The following is a 24,905-nucleotide window of genomic DNA, read 5'->3' as shown; positions in this document are numbered from 1 at the left end:
TGATCTCTCCTCAAAGTGAAAAGCAAAGGATAAGGTGTGGTAACCCATGTATCCTGTGTCCTTAAAAAGACCTCACCCATGACCTTGGACATTTTGTTAAGGCTAAACGCAACACTAGCTAACAGTTTGTTACAGGTTAAAGCATTGGTCGTAACTGCAATGGAAAACAATAATGCGTATATCCTCTTTGTATTCATAGAATATAAATGCTGGCAGCTGTGTTAGTGTGTGAGGTGCAACTGAAACAAATAGCAGCCATCATAGGCCCCAGTGCAAAGACTTTTATGGATCCTCCCTCCCCTGACATAGCCAGCAGCCATATCACCAACCACTGAGAACCCCCTGAAGCTCAGCAGGTGTGAGCCTGGTCAGTACGTGGATAGGAGACCTACTACTGGGAAAGGAGGGGGACATTCAATACTCGTTATTAGTGCTACAGATTCAAGAGAATCATGATCATTATAATAGATAATACTATGCCTTGGAAAAATAAGTGTATACTATGTTTAACTTGAAATGTTGCACCATGAGTTAAAAATGGGTCCACTCTTAGTTGTGGGGGCGGGGGATGGTCTCACCAGCTGCATTGTCTATAACTACTGTACATCAAAGATGCTAGCCTGAAATGGAAGAAGAAAAAAGATGCAGTGGCCAGGTTATGGAGCCTTCTTTTGGAGTGAGTGAGAGAGCCTCAGAATCCATGAGGGTAAGGAGAACAAAAGGAGGCAAATGAAACTTGATAGGGAGGTGAGAGAGTGGGTCTAGAGAGATGGAAATCTTAACAGATGAATTCCAGAAAAAATGTAGAAAACAGAAATCTGTAATTGAATTGAGTACTAGGGGGAAGGCGTGAACCTTCCCCTGTTATTTAAATTTGAAGCGAATTTTGACTTTCTGGAGAAGGACTCTTTTAGCATGTCGACTGCACAGTAACAAGAAACTGTTAATGAATTGAATTCTCACTTGAAATGCGTACAAAGACGATACCTTAGAAACAAGGTTGTTAGCCCCGTGTTTTTTTGTTGTGTTGATTTTCCAGACCCTGTGTTTATACGATGGGGTCTCCTATTAACAACAGAGCCCTCTTTCCGTGCCAGGAGCCCCCAGTTGCCATGTCAACATGGCAGGCCACCATCAAGGCCCCACCAGAGTGTGTCGTTCTGTTGAGTGGGGAGGAAGAGGCCCAACCTGCCATGGACAGAAAAGGTGCTGTGCCTTCATTTATACAGTAGCAAGTTTTCATTTAGTTATCTTACTGATAATAAATGGCTTCAGGGTTACGTCAGGACTTATCACTTATTTTTCATTGGTTTGTTATTGTATAGCAGTTAATGTGAAAGTATCAATAAGCTCTTTGAATATTCAAATAAAGGCACTTTATTTTTAGCACCTTTTTAACTGGTATTCAAGGTTCTATTTGAAACATTTATGAAATAAACCAAATGTTCTGCTGCTTTGAGTTAATTAGATTCCTATATTTTATTTTGTTTTAATGTTTATAAATATCTCACTGAACTGACCTAGTAAACATATATAAGCTGTGGAGCAAGTAAAGGTTTATTCCATGCTGGAAAGAGAAGAAAAGAAACTCAACACAGATAACACCCCAGATGTTGAACTCAGTGTCTTAGTGCTCTGAGGCAACAATGCTAACCACTGCGCCACAATGCCATCCAAATTATATGTTAAATAAGATAAAGAGTTTAATCATACATTTATTTCATTTCTTTCCAATAACAACAGCTTTATTTGTTATTGATTAATCACTAAAGATACTGTAGTCAAAACTGACTGCTTATTGAAAGTTATGCCCTCTAGTTGTTACAATCACTAAATTTAGCAATGTTGGGTATCAAAGATAATATATTACAGTCTGCTTTTTCTTATAATTCACAATATATGATACGATGCAAAGCTTTTGTATTGAGTGGTAGTTTGTTCCAAGTTAGAAGCCGACCAGTAAGATGGATTCTCTGTAGAGAAAAGGGCTTTTTTCCTTTGAACTGTAGGACAAATGAAAATGTACTGCAAGATTCCTAGTATATTGCTCATGGTACAGTACATCACAGCTGAGTTTTACACTGTTGCCTTTAATGCCTTGTCTACCCCATTTTCTTGACCTATTTCATTTAGTCACTGGTATTTAATGTTGTCATCTTAATCTTTAGTACATTTATTTTTCATATTAATCTAATGTATTACAAAAATGTCTAGTGTTGACAGAAGGCAAGCTATTTTTTCTTTCAGTCAGATGCTTTACATTATAACGTACTTCAGACTCACCATCACTGAAAATGTCAGAAATGCTTCTTTTACAATGGCAAGAGAAATTTAAGCATAGGATTCCATCTGTACTAAATAGATTAGACAATTAAGGTCATAAAATGGGAACATGAAGACATGATGAATCACATGACTACAGTTTAATTAGGGGATGATTGGGTTTATTTTCTTTTTGGATAGTTTGATGTAAACAGAACAGTTTTTCATTTTGAATGAAAATGTCACATAATGTCATATAAAAATATAAGAAATTAGTTCACAACTCTGTTTTATTCTGTAATTGAAGTTATAATTATTACTGTAATTGACTGAGGCCAAATAGTGTGGAAATTGGTTCAGTATGTCAAGTAAAACTGCAATTTCAACACATTTTTAGCAGATAAATCTGAAACCTCTTTTGGACAATTTGAAAAAAACACAGTTAACATTAAACCATAAATAAAGGTGACAGCATCATAAAAATATATGCCTTTTTTAACAACTAATTACTTCAGTGATTGAGATGTAAACTCTAACTTGCTCTGGGATAATTTAATAAAACATTTGAATCATTTCAATCCGGCCCATAAATTGTGAATTGACAGCCTTCATCCAGGACGTAGTAAGATCGTTCCTTCTGAAGAATTAACTTAATGTTTTGGATAAGGTAGTTTTTTATTTGTATTTTGCTGGTTTGTACATGGCCTACATTTTTGTTGCAGCATGAATTAGTACAGCTTCCTCGATAGGCCTCTGTGAAACCCTTAGGCTTTCCGTCTCTGTCTGCTCTCTTTCTGCCAGTTCTAAAACAGGATTTTCTTCTTTCTGCAGCCGGGTCGTGCTGGTTCTGTTATGTGACCATGCCAATGCCAGCCTCCACTTTCACGATAGCAGTGGGCCACTGGGTTGAGGTGAAAGGAGAAGAGGCCGCGGTGACCGAGAAACCAGCGGCGCCCGTCTCTGCAGCAGCTTGCAGGTGCAGTGTGTGTTGTACTTTCCCCCACAGAAAGGCAGTATGTATTGGAGCTTTGTAGCCGACTGTTAACGGTGACGTCTATCCGTCCTCCATTTTCTCACCACTTCTATCAGTTCAGAGCCGTGGGGGGAGCCCGAGCCTATCCCCGCGAGCAACGGGCGCAAAGCAGGATACAGCCTGGACGGGACAGCAGTCCGTCACAGGGCAGACAGAGGCTAACACAGACACACGCTCACACAGGTCCAGCTTTCCCAGACGTCCATTAACCTACCACTGTGTCAGATAACATCCCAGGTCTGGGATTGAATCCAGGGCCCCAGAACTGCGAAGCACCGATGCTGACCACTGCTTCACCGTGCCACAGTCAACGGTTACAGTTCGGTCACAATTTGATTTGTGTCAGTCTTGCACTTTGGGTCATTTTTCCTGGAGGACCTGTATTTTGTTCTGTGGGGAAGACGGAATACTAGGTTCCACACGTTGTTCTCACCTGGCCACTTGAGTGATGGACACCTGCCCAGGAGAAGTGTGTTTTTCAAGACTGTGGAGTAATGCAAAAACACTCATGCGCTGAAGCTCAGTAAAAAAAACAGCGGCGTTCACGTCAGGAGTGCGTTCCAAAAGTTCTTTGCTGTAGCTCCTCCAAAACAAACTGATTTATGTTTTATTTTCCCCCATTACTGATCAATTCAGCCTATTGCTTTCCAGTAAACTCCTTTAAACCTTGCAGTTCCCTGCAGTTTCCCTGCCACCATGTGGACTACCCGTGCCGATTCCAGAGGGCGGCGGCGCGGGTTCAGGCTGTGATCCCTCACCGGGTCTTTGCCCCAGCGTGTCTGAAGGAGCGGGCTGAGGAAACGCTGCTCCCCTTGCTGCCTCCTTGCCTTTCTGCAGCGCACTCTGCCCTGGGCGTCCATCCCTTCTCCAGGCTGGACGTCCTGCTGGTGCCCGCCGGGTTCTCCAGCCTCGGAATGGCCAGGTACGTTTCCTGCTCTTTACCACACCGCGTCCTGTCCTGTCCTGTCCAGTCCAGCGTCTTGATTTTGCAACTCTTCGGAACAACTCTTCCCGAGCTTCCTACTGATGTGGACGTCGCGTTTGATTTGCAAAGTACTATGAATACATTGTTTTTTTTTTTTAATGATTTATTTTGATTCCACTAACGAAGGTCTTTTTGATCATTCTGTTTTTATCCGCGCAGGAGGTGAATTCTGCGTAAAAAGAAAGTTCTTCTTTGAAATGTTCGTGTACACCTGTAACTATCCAAGCCATCAGAGTGCATTACGGTTCACCTTTTTTTTCTTCCTGTGGAAGGCTATTACTGTAGTTCCTTGAAATCAAATACTGTGCGCAACGTGGTGGAGACCAAGAACAGTTAACATTATAAGCTTCGTAATTAATTTAAGCACAAGAAAGAACTTAGAAGGCAAAGATGTGATATCAAAAGGATTTTTGTAATATATATATATTATCTATTTGGTTCCATGTAATGTCAGGATGAGGTACAGTTTTGTCTACTGTGACTCCAGAAGCCAACTCGGTACCCTTCCATTAGCATACTGATGTATGCCCCATGAAGTGTCACTCATGTTACCTCGCCTTTTAAACAGTCAATGTTATTTCTTCCTATAGCAGACAAAAAGCTTTCATTAATATTTCATGGACGGCAATAATGACTTGACAGTTATTTGTCCAGTATGAATCTGCTCTAGGATTGTTTGCATGATATAGATTTTGTACATAAAACATTGAGTTTAATGTTTTCTTTCCCCCCCATCATGCTTAGAATGTCTTGCTGTATTGTGGAATTGAACTAACCCTGAAGTCGCATTTTGTGTGGGTTGTCTAAAGTGGAGCTTTAGACTGTGGGATAATCCCCCAGGAAGTGAGAGATGTTTGTTAAGGATTGTTTTGAACTAACCACGGCTATTAGGTCTTGGAAAGGTTTCAAAAACATAAAAGCGTAATCTCAAAATTAGGAAACATGTGGGCCTAAAATGGAATTAAGCCAAATTATCTAATACCATGCAATACCTTCTTATGGTATTGTGTAGTAAATACACAAAAAAAAAACAACAGTTGTGGATCTGTTTCTTTAAGATACTGATAGGAGAAGGCAGGAAAAGGAAAAAATTAGCAATCAATGCAAGGCAGGGTTGAGTGGCCTAATCGCCGTTTCGTCTTTTGAAAATTTACTCCATTCCTCTCTACATTTCTGAAGTTTTCCACTGTCTGTGACCAAAGCTTTAATTGGGCAGCACTGCAGTTGTTCTTATAAGGACATGTGGTAGGGTACTGGTCTTGCTTCATAACCTCTCCTCTTCTGCGAGGTCTTTATGCGGGCTTTTCTGATTTTCCTTTCCGATTCCGCACTGTTTTAACAAGAAAACGTATTTGATCCAGTGCCTCTGTGTCTCTTTGGGGCCTTCTCTTCCTCCTCTCAGAGCACCACATCTCTAATTGCATTTTGCTTCTCCTGCCCCCCGTTCTGTATCATCATGGTCAGTTTGATCTCATCTCACCATAATCTTGCCTTTTTTTTTAAATAAGTAAAGGAGAGAATTTGTTTACCAGCTCTTTTTCTCTCGCTGAAATGACGTTTCGGAAAATATTTAAGTTGTGACCGAGTTGTGTTTTCAGGGTGACAACATCTCAGTAGCTTTGTGTTCTTCAGAATTTTGCAGCAATAAGAAATGTAATGCCCTCTTTAACCTTTCATTGAATCAGTGGGTTCTGTTAGTCCCCAATGTCCTGTACCTGACATTTAAAAAAAACATTTTTCAGCATTGATCCTTCATTAGCTGTAGCCAAATTGACATTTGAAGCCATGTTATCTGTCTTGTGTAGATAAACTGTAAAATGCCGCAGTGACCTGGGCATGTAAAGCTGTGTAAGGTGTCATGGTGTGCAGTAATTGTCACAGGTGATCTACAGTACTTATTGTAGCCAGTCAGGCTATGGAGAGACTTAATTAGAGGGCTACAGGGAGGCATGTCAATTGGAACACTGTGTGGGAATGACTAATTTAATTGGGTAATAAATGCACATTCTTACATGAGTGTTTGGGCATGTTTGGAGATTTAAAGGATGTCCATAGAGTGCGTAGGTAGTTGAGATTTGGTAACAGTCTGGTGGGGTCAGAGGCATTGGGTTGTAAAACCTGCAGGGTGTCTGTAATAAAGCCTCATGTACTGTACGCTATTGCTGTCACGAGTTTTTCATATTTTCAGATCCCTGGAGCCACCTTGTTTAATGGCGGGGTCTGTTTCACACATATAGTGAGATACATTTATTTACCACAGACTAGGTGACACAACCAGATGATTTACCATGTCACAAACTATTGAAAAAACAACAAAAGCCTACATTTTAGTCCAATAGCTGAAAATAGTGGTTGGGCATACTTTTATATGGGTTGTACAGTCACATAGTATATGGCTAAGCTGATAGTTGAAGAGATTTGAATGTGCATTGCCGTACCATTGATTCATGGTTAATAACTCAGCTTGCAGTGAAAGTTTCCACACCCTGTCTCATCATTGACTTTGTTATGAATTAGGAAACGTGAATATACATGTGCGATTTAAAAAAAAAAACTATTCTGATTACCTGTAGATTTAAATTACTTTGAAGAATATTTTTGTAATATCTGAATAATAATGAATACCTTTCAATATCGACATACAGTAAAAAACGACATGCTAGTGATGTTCAGACGTTGAACAGATTGTTATAAGCTTTTTAGTTCTTAATCGTCATAACATTTTTGGAGATACACATTAATTGAAAGTGATCCGAGACACAGTTATGCTCCCTTTTGTGTTTTGCATGTTTTGTTTAAATTCTTGCCTGAACTAGTCCTACGGTAGGCCCTTAATGCCTCCGTGCTGCCTGGTGTGCAGTGCAGTGTGCTTGTGTCCTTTCTCTGCTACTTCTTGTTACAGATCTGTATCTAAAAAACTTTTCTTCCTAACAATCTGCTGTCTGGTGACAAATAACTACTTTTGTCTTTAAATCAATTGTTTGAGCATGTGCGTATGCAATAAAATAGTAATTAGAAAAAGGCGTATACGTATCATTTGTAATCAGCAATATTTGAAGACTTTTAAAGGGTCTGAATACTGGATATATATTTATCTTTCAGTAAAGCTTTTTACGGTCTTTGTGTACGTTTTTAAAATTCATTCAGACTGGACACAAAGATTGTTTTCTAGGCCCTGTCAATCATTATATCTGTAGATAATTCTTTTCTTGTCAGATTTGACAGCTGGGAAGATGCAATGCCTTTCCATCCTGTTTCTGAACATAGTCATTGGAATTCCAAAAAATGAGACGGTGGAACAGCGAAAGAAACGGATACAACACCTATCTCAGGCAGTTGAGGCATACATTATTATTCCTCATTATTCCTTCTGCAGTCTGTATTTACTAACCTCACAATTGCTTTCATCTGCCCAGAGCACCTCTGCCAAGACCTCAGTGATTCAGTTTTTCTATATAGTTTGCTAACCTTACTAGCCTCTTTTTGTGGTTGGTTTCCAGAAAACTAAGATTATTTTAATTGCTTTACATACATTTATATCAGTTTCATTTAGTCATTGTCAGACTGTTTGGCAATGTTAGAATTGCCCTTTACAGTTCACTGGAAAGCTGTAAAAATGTTTATGTGCTAGTTGTTTATAGAGAGAAGTTTTAAGTGCCTGTTATCTTGGAATTGTTTTGAGTCTTTTTGATTAACGAATTGCATTTATGCATTTTTTTCCTCTTTAAACCATTTTAGTATAGCCTGGATTGTGTATCTTAATCATTAAATTTGTTTTGTAATAGGACCCTGGGAAAGTCCGTAGTAGACAGAAAACTTTATTTGATATCTTCTCCCTTTGATACATTACCTTGTTTTCAGCATTTTCATAGTTATGAACAGTATAGCTTTATCTGGAAAATAACTGGCCTTAGAAATGTAGTTACTGATATTCTGCAGTTGAAAGTCTTCCCATATATTGAAACTTATTCCTCTATGCAGTTAAATATCACTAATAATGTTATCATTTTTTAATTTGGGCTTGTAAAAATATTTTAAATACAGAGGTTATCAAATTAATAACAAAATCAGATCAGCATCTAGCTATGTAAGCAAATAATAAAATAATTTATTCTCCAGGTCAACTCTGATAAAGGAATAATAATTTGGCCAAAATGTTAGCAAGTTAAGCAAAGATTAACAATAAATAACACAACAGCAATACAACAGTTGCATATAGTCAGATATTTAGATTTCAGTAGGTATCAGAGTCCTCCTCAAATTAGACCTAGAAAATTACATAATTCAGGTACTATAAACTAAATATACTACAAAACATTTTAACAAACCAATGAAAGAAAATGGATCCTACCGAGGACTAAGTTTCCTTCTCAAAACATGGATGTCCACAAGTGAATGGGAGCCAAAAAACAGGAGAGATGTTTTTCCAAAATCATGGAAATCAGAATATCGTAAAATAGGCAGCAAGCTCTCTTGTAATAATGCTGAGATTCTGATTCTCCTTGTAGTGCTCAGATGACCTGGACCAAATTTGGTTCCAAGGCTTTTTAGACAGAGGAGCCCTCCCATGGCAGAGCTTCAAATATGATAATGATTGATGAAGTCTGTTCTCCTTCTTTCTTATGCTCCCCTGTCTCTTCCTATGGTGGCTAGCTTAATGACCTCACTAGTAGTGGCACAGTCTCTTTTGAATGCTTACTCTTTAAAATGCCTCACTTTATGATTTTGAAATGAACCAATCTGAGTACATTTTTACTGTAGGTCTCATTTTGATGATTAGTATCATCCTCCTTGTTTATTTGCCTCCTAGCTCATGGACATCTACTGTACATAAAGAGAACATACAGCAAAACAACATATACGGGTTGAAACTTTCTGAGCAAGGCAATGAAGTTGGAAAGTGCCAACATTGTTAATCTCTCTGAAAGTAGTTTTAAAGGGCACAAAATTAGTTTAATCTCTGTGTGTCTTCAATGTAGTTTAATGTAACTTCAGAGCACACCTGTCTCTGTAGGTACTCTCATATACTGTAGGTATTTAATTTTAAGTCACAACTGATTTAAGCCACTTCAGGGTGATACCATGAAGACCGAAGAACTTCCAAAACGCATCAGGGATAAAGCTGAAGAAAAGCAAGGGTTATAAGAAGGTTTTGTATCCCTCTGAGTACTTGAAGTTGAATGACTGAGGGATAAATACAGTAGATGGTGCAAAGTAGAGGTGAAACCTGTAGCAGGATGCTCGAGTCAGCCAAGAAATTAAAACTGGGTCCAAAATGGGTTGTAGAAGGCATGTATATCTCACTGACAACACTGTAATCCTTGCATGTACCCCAGAAATATCAGCGGTTGCTGTTTCACCGAGTGGTGAGAGGCCTACCCAGCCAATCCCAACCCCTGAAAGCCCCTGCAGTTCAAAAGCCAATCTTTCAAGCAGAATTCCTTAATGAGGAGCAATTTCTGTGTTTTTCAACAGACCGTTTAGCAGCTCAGTACCATTTAAAATTTTGCTACTCGGAGAACAGTGCGAGGAGGGGCACCCAGACACATTTGATGGCGTAAAGGAGTGTCCTGTTTTGACAAGCTGAAGGAACTGAACCCTTCTAGTCTTGAACAAAGAAGATTATGAGGGCACCTGATACAAGTATTAAAAATCCTCAAAGGCACTGACAAAGTCAGCCACACAATATTCTTCAGAATGAACAGTGAAGCGCAAACCAGTGGACACAAGTGGAAACTGTGTGAAAGTACATTTAAAACTGAGAACAGGACGCACTTATTTATTGGGTGAAGCCTAAACCCCAGCTTCTTATAAGAAATGCCTGCTGAGATCCTTTGATCAAATAACTACTAATTACCAATCAAGCTACAGTAGATGTTCCAAACGGTCATCTCTCATTTGAAGCATTGCTAATGTCATAACCTCACCCCCAGCAATGCCTTTACAGTTCCTGGTCACCTTTGATTAGCAACAAGGTTCAGGCTCAGACTAGTGATTACAGGGTCATGCCTACTATATTTCTGATGATATGAAGAAAGACAGAATGAAATCCAATATTCTAATTGGGGCATTTGTTAATAATCAATGGGTTTATATCAAATTTAGATATAGCTTTTCGGCCTTCAGTTTTTTTAATATCAGCCAGTAGAGACATTTTATTTCCATGACTGTGTTTTAAATATTTTATAAGTCTGAAGGAATCTTCACATGTATCTTACTTGCTTCTGGCATAAAAGCCGTCAGGTTACTAATTCCTGAAAAGCTGGCAGGCAGTTCCACAACTTCAGTAATTTCCCTGTTTCATAAAGCAGATTCGAGAGCAGTGACAGTCCTTTGAGATATAACCATTTCTGCTCCAGGGTGGGCTTGTAAAACAGCTCTAATGCACTACACTTAAGATACGCACCTCTTCATTTCTTGTCAGCACGGCAAAGTTAAGGATATACAGTAAATGTATGCTTTTTCAAAGCATCTGCGTCTAATGCAGGCACAAAATAAATAATTCACTATTGAAGTGGCTTACACTGAATAACATAAGATGCCCAGTCTGTCAAAGATCTGTTTTATGTCAAACTGTGTACTTTATCTTGAGGGTTCTTTTGTGATCTTGAATCTGCAGTTTTGTACGTTTTCTGTACTTATTGCATTTTGTCAACAGCTCCAAGATTGCTTTATCTTCTTTAAGTTAAATGTTTATGTGAGGTTAACCGACATTTTGACGAATTAATTTAGAGGATGAAGCTTTTCACAATCTTCGCATGAATAGCCGAGACAAGAGCAGGCTTGATCTGTGACATTTTTTTCGGTTGGGAAGCGAGATAGTGGAAGCCCAAGGATTCCTTTAGTAATTCTTATAAATGACGTGATGCCAGTAATATAATTAAAATTGTGTTCTGCAGAGGTTGATTTTAAGTGCTTTTGGCTTTAAAAGCTTCTGCTATTTAGCACGCCAACAACATGAAGTGTTCTATGCCGGATGAAATACAATAATTGGAATTGAGTGGAATGTGAGTCATATTACATTGATTTAGCCCAGCTTTAAATTAAACTAGTGAAGACGCCTCTTCATTTTTCTTTGTCATGTTGGAGTAAATGTACATAAACTCCTCTGTGATCTTTGTTTATTCAAATAACAGTGTAGGAGCAGCTATGATTCCCCTTTGCATCTGTTTTGAGCGTTTCTAGGGAGTGCTTTAAGCCTGCATAGTACGAGCTCTTTACTTCGAGTAAAGCGCTATTTACATTACATTTCTGCTCAGAGTTCATGAGGTGTCTGCGTTTTTTCGGATTTCATTTTTACTATTGCTGTTTGTGTTTCTTTCTATATCCCTCCCCCCAATTTGGAACTGCCATTTTTGCATTAAATCCTTGCGGCAAGCGAGCTGTCGTTAGGAGAGTCGTTTCAGCTCACCTGCCACTAGAGGTCGCCAAGGCCTCTGTTGTCTGGACATAGGTTTATACAGTATGTGATGCATTGATTGTTTTTAGTTCATTAATGAATCGCTGAGAGCCGCAATGTCACATGGGGTAAACGTAGACTAGTTTGATATGTAAAGGGTCACACAGTGGTAGTTGGGGTTAGGTTGGTTTAAAGTACGCTATATTGTTGCAAGCGGAGACTTTTCGCAGAATAAAGTCTCCAGGCAAAATAGCTTTGCTGTGTATCGTGATATCCAGGTGCTTGGGGCTCATGAGTCACATGTTCAGCTGGAGTCCTGGCACAGTCCACTACACCCTTGCCACCCAACGTGTGCAGTGTCCGAGCCATCCGCTGGTTTACACACCCCAGGTGTTAGCATCAGCTGCAGGAGTGGTGCAGCTCACACTGACACTGGAATTCTGTAAAAGTTATTACACTGTCTGATGTTTTCTGCATTGCAAAGTAACTAAAATGGGCCATGGTCAGTATTTACATGTCTACAAACCCATTTAAAAATAAATATATATTATATAGAGAGGCAGAATCATTACATTGCATAATTTAAAATCAAAACATCTGTGTGGATAGCTGGAAATAGGTTTTACAGCTTCTTAACATACACCTTACACAATACACTTCATTTTGCAGGCTAGAAAATCTGCATTAGTATCGTCTGGTTGACAGCTGTATAATTTATTACTGTGCAACGTGGAAGGCTGAGTGAGTCAACAATGTGATCTTATAGACTTTCAAAAATATTTTCCCTTTTTTTCTGCAGTTCAAATGTCTGGACTACTTAATGGTTTCATCATTCTACTTGACGGAAAATAAAAACAACAACTAAAAATCAATTCTTCAATTCTTTTTATTTGGGCTTTTCTCTAAGCTTTGGTAGATGCTGTTGAGTTATTCTAGCCTCGTTCTGCAGTGCCATTCACATCAGTATAACACAAGCCTAAGTTTAAATGATTTTTTTACACTAATGGGATGAAGACAACACACTCTAATCGATCAGTATGACAAATCTAAGATTCCCTTCCGGTAGCTGAAATGTTTATTTTTAATTTTGTAAATTTAGGAATGTGTGCTTGTTTTTTTCAAAATAAACTCGGCAATCTTAGACTAGATTCAATAAAAACCTTGACACACCTGTGAGCCACGACCTCCAGCCTCCCTGTTTGAGGCTTTTTGATTGAGGTTGCACAGACAGCATGAAGTATTAGGTTTGAAATTTTCAGCATGGCAGGGTGCTCAGTGTTTTTACTTCTGAATATGGTCCCTGAGTGGGCCTTACGTATACAACAACAGGTTATTAAAATTTGTACTGTGGGTTTTTGTGCCACAGTAATAGAAATTGCTGTGTTGATTGCATCACAGTAGTGTTTTGTTGGTAAAGGTCACAAATATTAACAAGCTGGATCTTTCTGCAGTTAATTTAACAAATGATAGTGGCAAATTTTACAGTGGCAAACATATTTTGGCCATTTCAGTCTGTCTCTGTAATAATATTTTGTTTTTTGCTCTGATTTGTGTACCAGTTCCTAGGTTACCAGTGTGTTGTTCTTTGTACTAAACTCTTATTGTCTTCTTTGTGTAATATAAGGTTATCTTGTACACTGTTTTCACTTATATCAATGTTCCATTTATTATTATGGTAAAAAAATAGTTGTCTTCCACTGCCACCATCCAGTGTAAACTGAAACAGCATATGAGCTGTTTACTCTGAGGTAAATAATGTTTATTTTCAACAAAATGTAAACACTGGTATTAATATGTTTCATACCTGGTGATATAATTGACTTTTTGGCTGGTGATAAAATCTGGTAGAAGTCTCCTTGATGGAAGCTGAAAAACACTGTCATAATGTCTTCATAAGCACTGCACAACACAATAAAGAAACATGTATTAAAATTAAAATTGTATACAAATATATGACCAGTGTTACTAAGCTGCATCTGCAGAAAGTCCTTGTCAGCTCTGAGGTGTCCATTTTCACCTGATATCTCTCCTTAAAGTTCTGTTCTTAGTCTTGTTATAAACTGTTACAAATAATTAAAAGCCCATTGTATTGTTTGTATGTTGTTTTTATGTGGTGCAATGTTTACGAAGGAGTTACGACTACTGTGATTTTTAACTTTGTCCAGGTAAAGTGTTGCCTAAAATATGATATCTAAACATATAAGATTTAACAGTTTCAAATTAAAGTGAGCTGGAAAAACATTCACAGCAGGCATGAATGAAGTATTGAAGTCCTAGAGTGTAAAATAGATGTGTGTATGAAACTTGGAGTGTTTATTCTTTTAGGAAAGAGACTTAAGATAATACAATTTTTATGTCTTTTCTTTCTGGTCTCAGTAAATTTCCTTCCTCCTGTTATTTTTTGTTGCTGAGGTGTGATTGCCAGGTAACTTAAGAAGTGTGTGACAGACCTGGGTTTCAAACTTAGCCTTGGCGTGAAAGACAGTTGTTAATCAAGCTGTTAGGAATGAGGTGTTTCTCACTGAAAGGCTTGAGAGGGTTTTTTTGTAACAAAAGACATGCTGAGAGAAAGCTTGCACCTGGAGAATGAGGGGAAAAAAAGTCTGGACCCCGGAGAAAAATGTGAAGAGTTTTAAACATTTTAATTAATGCCAAAAGACAAGGTTATTTTTTGATGTGGGAGGAGTGCTCTCCCTCTCGCTGAAGTTTAAAAGTGAGCTCCTGCACTTCTATCAGAAGTGTCCTTCACATTTAATGATGATAGCAGTGTCCAATTTAGAAACTGTGCTGTTATTTCAAAGTACATTCCACCCTCATTATCGGGTCCTGTTTCCTAACATCTGTCATGTAAGTTACCATCCTTTCAAACCTCTCAGTGACATGACAGCCCTACTTAACCCATTCATCTCAGCTCTGAAAATCAAAGTCACTGAAACGCTGTCACCAGAATTAGTCTCACCAATTTAGCTGAATTTATAGTATATGCCCTTTGTTAAAGATTTTATCTTTGAAAACCTATTTCTTCTGACCTGCAAAGTGTCCGGTAAATGTAAGAATTGATGCTGCTTGATTTAAGATTTGCTTTGTTTTCAGTGAGTTTATATCTTTTGGTAGTGTAAAAAAAAAACAGACAAAATGATGTGGCCCTTTTAGCAGTTCTGCATAATTCAAAACTAAGAAGGAGATGTTTGCCCGTTATGCTTTCCGGCACATAGGGGCAGCAACATCCTGTTGCTGTTACTGTAACATTTGGTTTGTATGGGACAGTGTTGTCAGCCTTGAAAACTAAGACGAGTCTTAATGAATCGTTGATTTTTCGATTTATCACCCATCCCAGAAAAAAAAAGTGAGAAGCTGACACGTTATTGTAGCTGTGACTCTTGTTAGCAGTCACAGCTGCACACAGCGTAGTTATCCATTCAGTCCAAATCATGACCCAGATCATGTGCTGGTTGAGCTGTTTTTGTCAAGCTACTCAATACCTCAGTGTTTCGCTAGGGCTAAGGTCAGAGGACTCAGGTTTACTTATCAGTAAATCACATTCGGTGTCGGTGTATATTTTGGAATATCAGCATGTCTTAAGTAACCACCCGTTTCTTAAGAATGTTTTGTGTTTCTGGATAAAGTTATTGTATTTCTCCTAATTGTTGCCTTTGATTTGGAAAGACCTGTTATAGATCTGAAATCACCAGACAGCTGATCACTAGTTGAAATTGAATTTGTGCTTCAAACATGTTGTTTTTCTCTTTCTGTTTGTTTTGCTACAGCTCTTGAGTATCTGTAGGTTGTATTGATCAGCTTATTTCATCTCCTGCCTTTGACCAGGGGGGAACTCAGTTACTGTGCACTCCACCTCCAATCTCTCTCTCACTCCCTGTTTAAAAGGACACTCAGTTGATTACACCAGTGTTTCTCAACTGCTGTGAAACTGCACAATATTCTGCCTTCTGACATTATTAAGCCAATATTGTGCCACAATTTTTAACATTATGGTTAAAAGTTTGGAAAATACACAAATGAGAAAAAAATGCATTAGTTTTTGTGTAATTGAAGTGTTAAATGTTCGGTGTAGAAAGGGGCCACACTCTAAGATTGCACACATATGAAATGAACATTGTACTGTACGAGGTTTTAAGTTATATATGTAAAAAAAACAAAATGTCTGAGAACAAGAGCCCAGTATTTCCCTTTTATCATTACCTATCAGAATAAGGCGATCATACACTTGGTGGCAAACACAGATAAAAATAACACAGAAGAAGGCTTCATAGCTTGTTTCTTTTCTTCTGTTTTCAGCAGGGAGTAAACCTTTACTTGTTGTTTTACAGATATTAATAAGTGTTGTTTAGAAAATAACAATGTTCTTGATGACGTGTCAAATAGTAACTCTCAATGCTTTTGTTTCAGGTGGATAGTAAACATTGGCATTAATTGTTTTGTGAGTGACAGATACTGTAGTTAAAATATCCTATCCTTGAAATGCGAGGTCAGGCTGCTCAGCTGACTTGCTTATCCATCCATTATCAATAAGCCTTTTATCCTTGTGAGGTTTACAGCAAGCCAGAGCCTGTCCCAAAAACACAGGGTACAAGGCAGGACTCTGCACACAACTGCTCTCCTGCTGGGTAGGACACCAATCCATTCCACTTCAACTGAGAAACGGACAGTATAAATATCCAATAACTGCTAGCCAGCATGTCTTTGGGAGATAGGAGAAAACCCACACGTGTACTCAGTGAACATGCAAAACCCAACACAGAAGCCCAAGACTGAAATCACTGCTAGGATTCTGGAGGCAGCAAAACTAATGCTATTGTGATGACTCACTTGCTTATACTGTATAGTGATGGAACAAAGACCCAATCAAAAGCACTGTGCATGCAATTTTGTGTCCTGTGTGATAATTTGCTTTTCCACCAAATAGTATTTTAATGTAATGCTTATTTTTGTAGTTCTGTAGACTGTCATTAGAAAACTCTCAAATAATTAATAATGCTGTAAGGTTTAACTGGAAACAGCTGTGCACCAGACCAATAACAAGAGATTCATGTAGCCCACATATCAAATTGATACCTTTCAATGAGACGTACCCTGAGTGTAGTATTGAAATCCTAAACAGTCTGCAATTCTGTGACACTGTTACCATTTTTCACTCTGAAAAAATGCTTTAGAGTTATTTCTAAAATGTTAGAAATAAACTCTGTCTTCATCTATTAAGTGTTTGTAAACAGTCATTTATTTCTCGTCGGTATAGAGTGAATAAGTTACCAGTTAGTGTGTTCCGGCAAATAAGGGATTTGTTTTCGGGGAGTGACATCACTAAGCCCCCCTGTTAAGTTGCAGGAAAAGGCACACATCATTCACTTTTTGCTATGTTTGTGCCGATTTGTGTTGTTTATAGTGAAATTTGTGCTGCTTTGGTTACAGAGATTTTTTGGGGGGTTGGGGAGTGATGTTACTTAGCCCATCTGTAGTGGCGTGGGAGAACCAAACTGGTCTCGTTACATGGTGCTACATTTCTGCCGTTTGGACAAAACGATTGTGCCTTTCTGGTTTTGTCTATCTTAGGATGTCTTTCTGAGGGAGTGACAGGAGTGAATCCCTGATAAATATTTTCTTAATTAAGGGATTGGATGTGGCTGTTTTCAGTCAGGTTTTACTATGAATAGGAAGAGAACACAAAAGGAGGGGTTTTGTGAGGAGGATCTGCCTTCGGTAAGGGCCTAGGTTAGAGTCCGCACCGAGGTAGCAACTGAAGGTAGAGTTGGCTTAGGGTTTACAAAATTAAATCGGCCTATGTTTCCCAGCAGTTGGGGAAAGGGCCATTTTTAAACGTGTAAAGGAGAAGCCAGTTCGAAAAAGCCAGTTTCGGTTGAGAGACAACCTGTGTGATTTTGACACAAGGGGAAATGGGGGCTAGGCGCAGAGAGTTACAGTCCAGGTAAGGGTGGGCTGGTGAGTTCAGACAGCCCTCGTCGGTTGTTCCCTGTATGGGTACTTTTGGCAAAGGAAGATAGACGGTGAAAGACACAACTACAGGTGGCTCATGTGAGTGGGTCTTCGCTGCCATGCTGCCGGCTGGGGAGAGCTGCCAGAGTAGGGAATAGCCATGTAGATATTCACAAAACCTCTCGTCAGAATTCCCTTCTAAGTTATAACTGTGGTGCAGGAATGTGTTCAGATCTCTTAAAAACTCTGACTTGTGAATAAGAGATCAAGCACCTATTTATCTTTGTTATTATTGCATAAGCTATTGAAAAAGCAGGCTCAGAGAACCTCAAGCAATGTATTAAACTATGACAAGGCCGTTGGTTCAACATTTTAAATTGTTTTCTTAGAACCAAATGTTTTGCACTTTTGTGCTAGAATGTGTAATGTGTTCCGAAGAAAAACCCGTGAGCCTCCCATTTGTTGTATAGTGGCCTAGAAAGTCATTTTCTTTGTCACTTAAGCACCGTTTTGCTCTGTATATATGATAAGGTGCCTTGTCAGCACTGATTTTGATAACTGTTATTTTTATTTTCAGGATCTGGTGTTTAGAGCATGTGATCTTCCCTAAAATGGACAGGCATTTGAGTCTCTCTGTGAATCTCATTCCAAAGAGTCTGAACTGCAACAAGGCAAGAATGCCAGACATTTGAAGTCATATATTTAGCTAGACAGCACTAAGAGTTACTTCAAATAATCTTGTCTTAAACAGCTCACCCCGATAAAGAAAAAGAATTAAACTCCGCTTTTTCAAAACGTAACATTTTGCATTCTTCTCGTCTTGTCGGCATTCTCCCAATCTGCATCTAGGAATGAATGCACCTTTAAAATCACTTTTGTTCACCTCCCTTAATGCTACAGTTTGGGTTCTGAAAAACTGAATGGTACTGTAAGTTAGTTGGAGTCCAGAAGACTCATGCAAGATGCTCAGTTTAATAGCAACAATAATAAAGTCTGGTGTTTCTAAACTTTTCAGTTTTTTGCTGTTGCAATTAAGAAGCCTATTACCCCTAGCAGTTCAGGAGTTGATTATAATGCTTTTGTTTTTCACAATAAATGACATGCTCATTAATGACTGCCACCTCTTTTGCCAGCCTACAGGGTTTGTCGCCTGAGCTGTATGTAGGCATACAGTTGTAACAAATCAGAGTGCTGATATGACATACAGGGAAATGCTGAGGCTGAATACCACTCTTGTTCTGTGTTAAACAGAGCAGTGGGCTGACATTTGTCACTGACGGATTCCTTTATTTGCAGAAGAACATGTACAGGCATTCCCACAGATCACAACAATTGGTGAAAGGGATCTTTGTTTTGTGTAGGAGAGAACAACAAACAGCTTATTGACTTACTATGAAATAAGATTAATGCACAAATGGCACAAAATAAACTAATAAAACTTTAAGAAGGGGAAATATAGGCAATCAGTCTTATCCTAGAACAGGTCTTTGGTTCTCTTGTTTTGTGTAGTGGGTTATAACACTAGGTTATTATAACAAGTTGCATTTAAAATCTAATTAAAACTGTGCAGAAATCTAATTTTTTTAAATTCAGGGGGTAGACTAAAGTATGAAACATTTTTGGGAATGGTCACAAAACAGTTTTTAATTCTGTTTTATGTAGTTTTTGTTTGTAATATGGTGAGACAGAAAGGTGAGACAGTTATGAATATATTATGTTTATTACAGTATGTTATCTGTTTTTTTATATATTGTATATCATGTTTTGCTCAATGTTTACTTAAACATCTAAATCTCCTTATTCTCTGTTCAAGACTGATTGTGCATTGCTGCATGTACAGTGTGATATTTGTGAACAGTTTTTTTTTCTTTGTATGATGTAAGCTTCTATGACTTCTAGATATATTCTTCATGCCAGGTACACAGGATGACTGAGGAACAAAAAACTTTCACATTTCACTCAGTATTTTGAATGCTTGCCATATAGTTCACATGTTACATACGGTATATAACAGTTGTAATAGTAATGTGGTGTAAAGATTTGTTAAAAGCACATAAAATAAAAAAGAAGGCTACATTTACTACTGTACCTTACCTGACATATGAAATCTCTCTCACTGTTCAGCATACTGGTGAAATACGCCCACACTGTGCTTGGCATGTTTTCTGTTTATCTTGAAATTTGTAGGTTAGAGCCTTAAATTTTTTTTCACAAAATATATGGATGGCTGTTTAACCAACCCTAGAAAAAAAAGGTGAGAAAACAAATTTCACAATAAAAGCATATGTAAGAACAATATAATCAGACCCATGGTCCATATTCCACACTGAAGATCATAACAAAGTGTTATAACACTGTTATTTAACAAGACATTAAAATATTTAAGTAGTGTAGTGTTCCTGCTCTTTCACTTGACATTTATTCTTGAAATTAAACGTATGTCTGATATCCTAACTTAACCCTTGTCGTAATGGTGGCATAAGTGGAAAAGGTGTTGGACTTTGTGGCCTTGCATGCTTACAATTAATAATAAGTAATAATTGCTAACGCTTATATAGTGCTTTTCTGGACTCTCCACTCAAAGAGCTTTACAGGTAATGGGGACTCCCCTCCACCACCACTAAAGTGCAGCATCCACCTGGCTGATGCGACGGCAGCCATAGTGCGCCAGTACACTCACCACACATCAGCTCTCAGTGGAGAGGAGAGCAGAGTAATGAAGCCAATTCATAGATGGGGCTTATTAGGAGGCCATGATTGGTAAGGGCCAATGGGATATTTGGCCAGGACGCCTGGGTTACACCCCTACTCTTTTCAAGAAACACCCTGTGATTTTTAATGACCACAGAGAGTCAGGACCTCGGTTTTACGTCTCATCCGAGGGACGGGGCCCGTTTACATTATAGTGTCCCCATCACTATACTGGGGCTTTAGGACTAACATGGACCGCAGGGTGAGCGCCCCCTGCTGGCCCCACTAACAGCTCTTTCAGCTGGAAGCTAGTTTTTCCCGGGAGTCTCCAATCTAGGTACTGACCAGGCTCACCCCTGCTGAACTTCATTGGGGTACCAGTTGTGAGTTGCAGGATGATATGGCTGCTAGCTTAAATACATTAACATTAAATACAAATACATCCATTTCCAGTAACCTCTCAGTCTAATATAGTGTCGCAATGAAATGGAGCCTGACGCTGCAGACAGTGGTGCAAGGCAGGATACACCTGGGATGGTAAGCCAGTCCATTGCACACATGTACAAGTAGTGTGTGTCTCTGGACTGTGGAAGGAAATCAGCCTGGAATCCATGATTCAAGAGCTGTGCAGCAGTAACTCCCATCATCATGCCCCCCCTAGTCAGTGCTTTGAAAAAAGAAAAAAAAAACTTTCAGGTTCATAAAAACTTTTCACGGCTAGACATATGATGTCTGACCCTTTGTTTTCAACTAGTAGAAGTGAAACACTGTATATGTTGCCACACACAGTGTCATGTGTTACCACTTATATGAATACAAAAATATGGAAACTTAATTTAACAAGCTAACAGATAAATGTGGGAAAGAAATATTTTAATTTGGAAATCTTTTGTCTCCACGGGTTCTTAATTGAAAGGGAAACACCAAATACGTCGGTAATGAAATTATTTACTGAGAGAGTTTCACAGTTGTTAACTATTAGACTGGTATGCAGTTGCTGGAGGATGCAAAAGAAAAAGGGTTGTTGGTTTTCTTCCCGTGTCTGTACTCTGCTTGGAACTGTGCCTTGGAAGCTGTCTAGAGTCTGCTTTTATTCACATTTGTTTTGGTGATACTGTGACAATACCGTGGAAAAGGAGACCTGTGTGTTTTGGGTTAGTAGTGCAGACTCTGGGAATGCATGTGATGTACTAAAACTTACAGTAAGGGAGGGGCACAACATTCCAGGAGTCTGCATGCCTTCATCTCTTTGTTTTTATAAAAAAAGTTTTTGAAAGGCTGGTAAACTCGTTAGGCTTAATTTGTCATTTTCTTTCTTCTTAATGATAGGTTGGTGAAGAGTAATCCAGGGTGCAGTCTGATGTCAGTACAGTACCCTTGTGGTGTGCATGCTGGAACTGGAATTTAATGACAGATCTGTATGTTGTACTCTCATCTGCTCACCCAGCCCACACATGATGTTCCTGTCCCAAAGCGTGCTGTCTGGAAAGAATCACCTCTGTGGGGCACGGCTGTGTCATGAAATCGCCCACGCCTGGTTTGGACTGGCGATTGGCGCCCGAGACTGGACTGAGGAGTGGATCAGCGAAGGCTTCGCCACCTACTTAGAAGATGTGTTCTGGGCCCGTGCGCAGCAGGTACTGTTGAATAAAAGAAGTTGAAGTGTCTCAGCTGTTTGTGAGCATTAGCTCATTTTCTACTGGCTAACTTACCAACGGATAAGAATTCATTATATATGATAATATATCATGGAATGAAAACCATTGACTGTAAGAGTAACCGATGTCAGTGTTTCTGGCTCTCAGCTATTGCTGGTCACTCAGACAAACTGTACTTTATGTTTACATAGCTAATCATATCCCACAGGCATAGATATGTATGCAGAACATTGAGGTTATGGTGTTTTGACGTCAAGGGGAAAATTGCTTTTTTGTCTGATGGTGATAAACTGTATCTGCGGAGTTTATAATATGATTATGCTTTATAAAATGCTTGGCTGTAGGAAACACATGCTTTTATCTTTAAACAATTCTTATGAAAATCCATAGCCATCAAAACAGCACAAAATATAAGCAGATCTCTGCAGCAAATGTTTTCTCCAGAATTGTTTGCTTTTCTTGGACACCAAGTACGCTTGGTTAATAACATAAAAAGAAGTATTCCACTTGCCATGTAAACATTGAATATAAATGACTTGTAACATTCCTCTAAATTGAAACATTCAGAATAAATATCCCTCCTTTTGATACTGTAGAATATTGTTTGTTTAAAATATGAAAACCATTTTAAATATGTTGAGTGTCAATACAAGTATTTTCAACACGCTTTCCCTTCGGCACAAAGATTTAGATGTTCGGTGCATGTGTGGGCCATTAGGAATTCTATTCTCACTCATCGTTATAAACCAGTGTGTGTTGTATGTGACAGAGGGTAAAGACCTGTCTGTCAGCCTGCAACAACCTGTCTTGTTTGACATGCTCTTCTGTGAGTCTGTACTCCCTGATTTGGACTGTGGTTACGTGGCTTGTAAAGCTGGTCTTGGGAAACTTGATATCTTTTACTGTTTTGCTCAACAACGGTTTATTATAGTTTCATTGGAAAAACACATCACTGCCTCCATACTTAATTAGTCTGTACTACTCTACAGTTTAAGATGTGGAACTTTTATATCTATCTTTGTATACGTGTGTGCAGTAGGGGAGGGGTGGTGATGTGGGTTTGAAAATGGAGTTGCTTTGTACTTCTTTGTAAGTAGTTTTGCTAAGGGTTTTTTGCTTTCCGTGTAGGCTGGGATGGAGGGACTGCAGCCCTCAGCACCATGTTCTGAGTTGTTGCTTCAGCAGTAGTTTTTTACTAAAAATATGTACTGTACAGTGCTCTGACTAAGGCAGGCATTACGCGAAAGAAGCTAAAATATAACATGTCTAAAATTGGCCTCCATAATTATTTTAAGCAGTGTGTCTCTCACTACTGAATGTGTAGACATTTTCGTGTGTAAAACCTCTTAAATGTTTTACAAATTTCTTTTTTTACAAAAAACACTTTTGGCTGAAACACCTGCAATATCTATTTTTTTCCTTTGTTAGATATACAGTAGCCTGACTATGTCATCGAAGGACTGCTTTTTTATATAATTGTTTTTTAGTCCTCAAGATAAATTCATGATTGCAGCTAGGGCTGGGCGATATGGCCAAAAACATTATCACGATAAAAATGTTCATATCAGTCGATGTCGATAATTATCACGTAAATGTCAAATCATTATTTCTTTCAAGTTTAAAGGCAGATTTTTTCTCCTGAGTGAAAGTTGAAGAAAGCAGACAGTTAATTGGTAAATTAAACAACTCTTTGAGCTGGTCGTTGGCAGCACTACATTTGCTTCAGTATCGCTCATTTCTCCACTCGAACTACAATCCTGTCAGCCACCACCGTGTGGGTAAACACCACCACGTTAGCTGCCCGGTCTGCGACACGCACGCGCACTCGCACAGTATTTTGTGTGCATGCGCATATCATGTGCAAATATTAAACATATATATCGAACATTTATCGAACTTTTGTTAAAATTATATCGCGATAATTATCATTATCGAATTATCGCCCAGCACTAATTGCAGCTTAGAACATTGAACCAGTTACTGTACCAACAAGCGGAGGCCATTTGGCCCATCTAGCATACTAGGTTAGTACAGTAGCTAATTGTTCCAAAGATACTATACAGCTGTTTCTTAAAAGAAGTCAAAGTATTGGCTTCAACCACATGGCTGGTTAGCTTGTTTCACACTCCCACAACCCTTTGTGTTCAGCTGTGCCTCCTGATCTCGTTATGAACTGCACTTCCAAGTAATTTCCACTTGGGTCCATTGGGTTGATGTGAGTTTTGAATAGTTCGGGTTCCTCTGCAGTCCCCTCTCTTCATGATGAAATAAGTTTTCTTTTAACCTCATTAAAATATGGATAAAAAGCACACTGCGCAGACACTACAGGTGGAATCAAAACCCATGACCCTAGAAATAATAACATGAACCAAGAAAATAAAAGTCTATAAGTCTGACGTGTGTTACAAGGTTATTGGAACAATAATCAGATCTAAACTAGAGGATCACCTGTATGGAAATCAGATTATAGGGCATGATAAACACTGATTTAGGAAAGATACTGTAACTTAATTAAAATTTTCATAATAAATAACAACAGAAATGGACACACACAAAGCATACAGTATGGTATATTTGGATTTTCAGAAAGCTTTTGATAAAGCTCATAATTATCAAATTATAGGCATTAGATGTGAGTTTAATATTTTTTTATAAGTTATAGAAAGCATAGTACAATAAAGGGTGAATGCTCACACTGGGGTGATTAATTAGTGGAGTACAGCAAGGCTCTGTACTAGGTCACTGCTTTTCCTAATTCACTGGTTTAGATTCTGGTATAAATAGTAAACTAGTCATATTTGCATAGAATTCCAACAAAGGGGGACTAAAAAACATTCTAGAAGTAGTAAAAACATTTAGATAAAACTCAAGCCTGGACAAACATCTGATAGATTATTTAATGTAGAAAAGTGATGGGTGTTCAGTGTA

At 38.6% G+C, this 24,905-nt stretch overlaps 1 protein-coding gene across 5 annotated transcripts in view; it reads left to right on the top strand.

Moving 5' to 3' along the window:
• The window catches only part of aopep (aminopeptidase O (putative)), a 105,008-nt gene that overhangs the window by 5,117 nt on the left and 74,986 nt on the right, over positions 1 to 24,905 (top strand). For all 5 annotated transcript variants that reach the window (XM_088630035.1, XM_088630034.1, XM_088630031.1 and 2 more), the window contains exons 3-6: positions 1,040 to 1,206; positions 3,094 to 3,238; positions 3,969 to 4,217; positions 21,767 to 21,956. In XM_088630035.1, coding sequence (XP_088486161.1) covers positions 1,040 to 1,206; positions 3,094 to 3,238; positions 3,969 to 4,217; positions 21,767 to 21,956 — 751 coding nt within the window. The remainder of the gene's footprint in view (positions 1 to 1,039; positions 1,207 to 3,093; positions 3,239 to 3,968; positions 4,218 to 21,766; positions 21,957 to 24,905) is intronic.

This window comes from Lepisosteus platostomus, chromosome 4, assembly GCF_059453375.1.
Source record: "Lepisosteus platostomus isolate fLepPlt1 chromosome 4, fLepPlt1.hap1, whole genome shotgun sequence".
In the NCBI taxonomy this organism is placed as follows: domain Eukaryota; kingdom Metazoa; phylum Chordata; class Actinopteri; order Semionotiformes; family Lepisosteidae; genus Lepisosteus; species Lepisosteus platostomus.
Note: the sequence above shows the minus strand (reverse complement) of the source record. Positions and strands in the feature narration are given on the sequence as shown.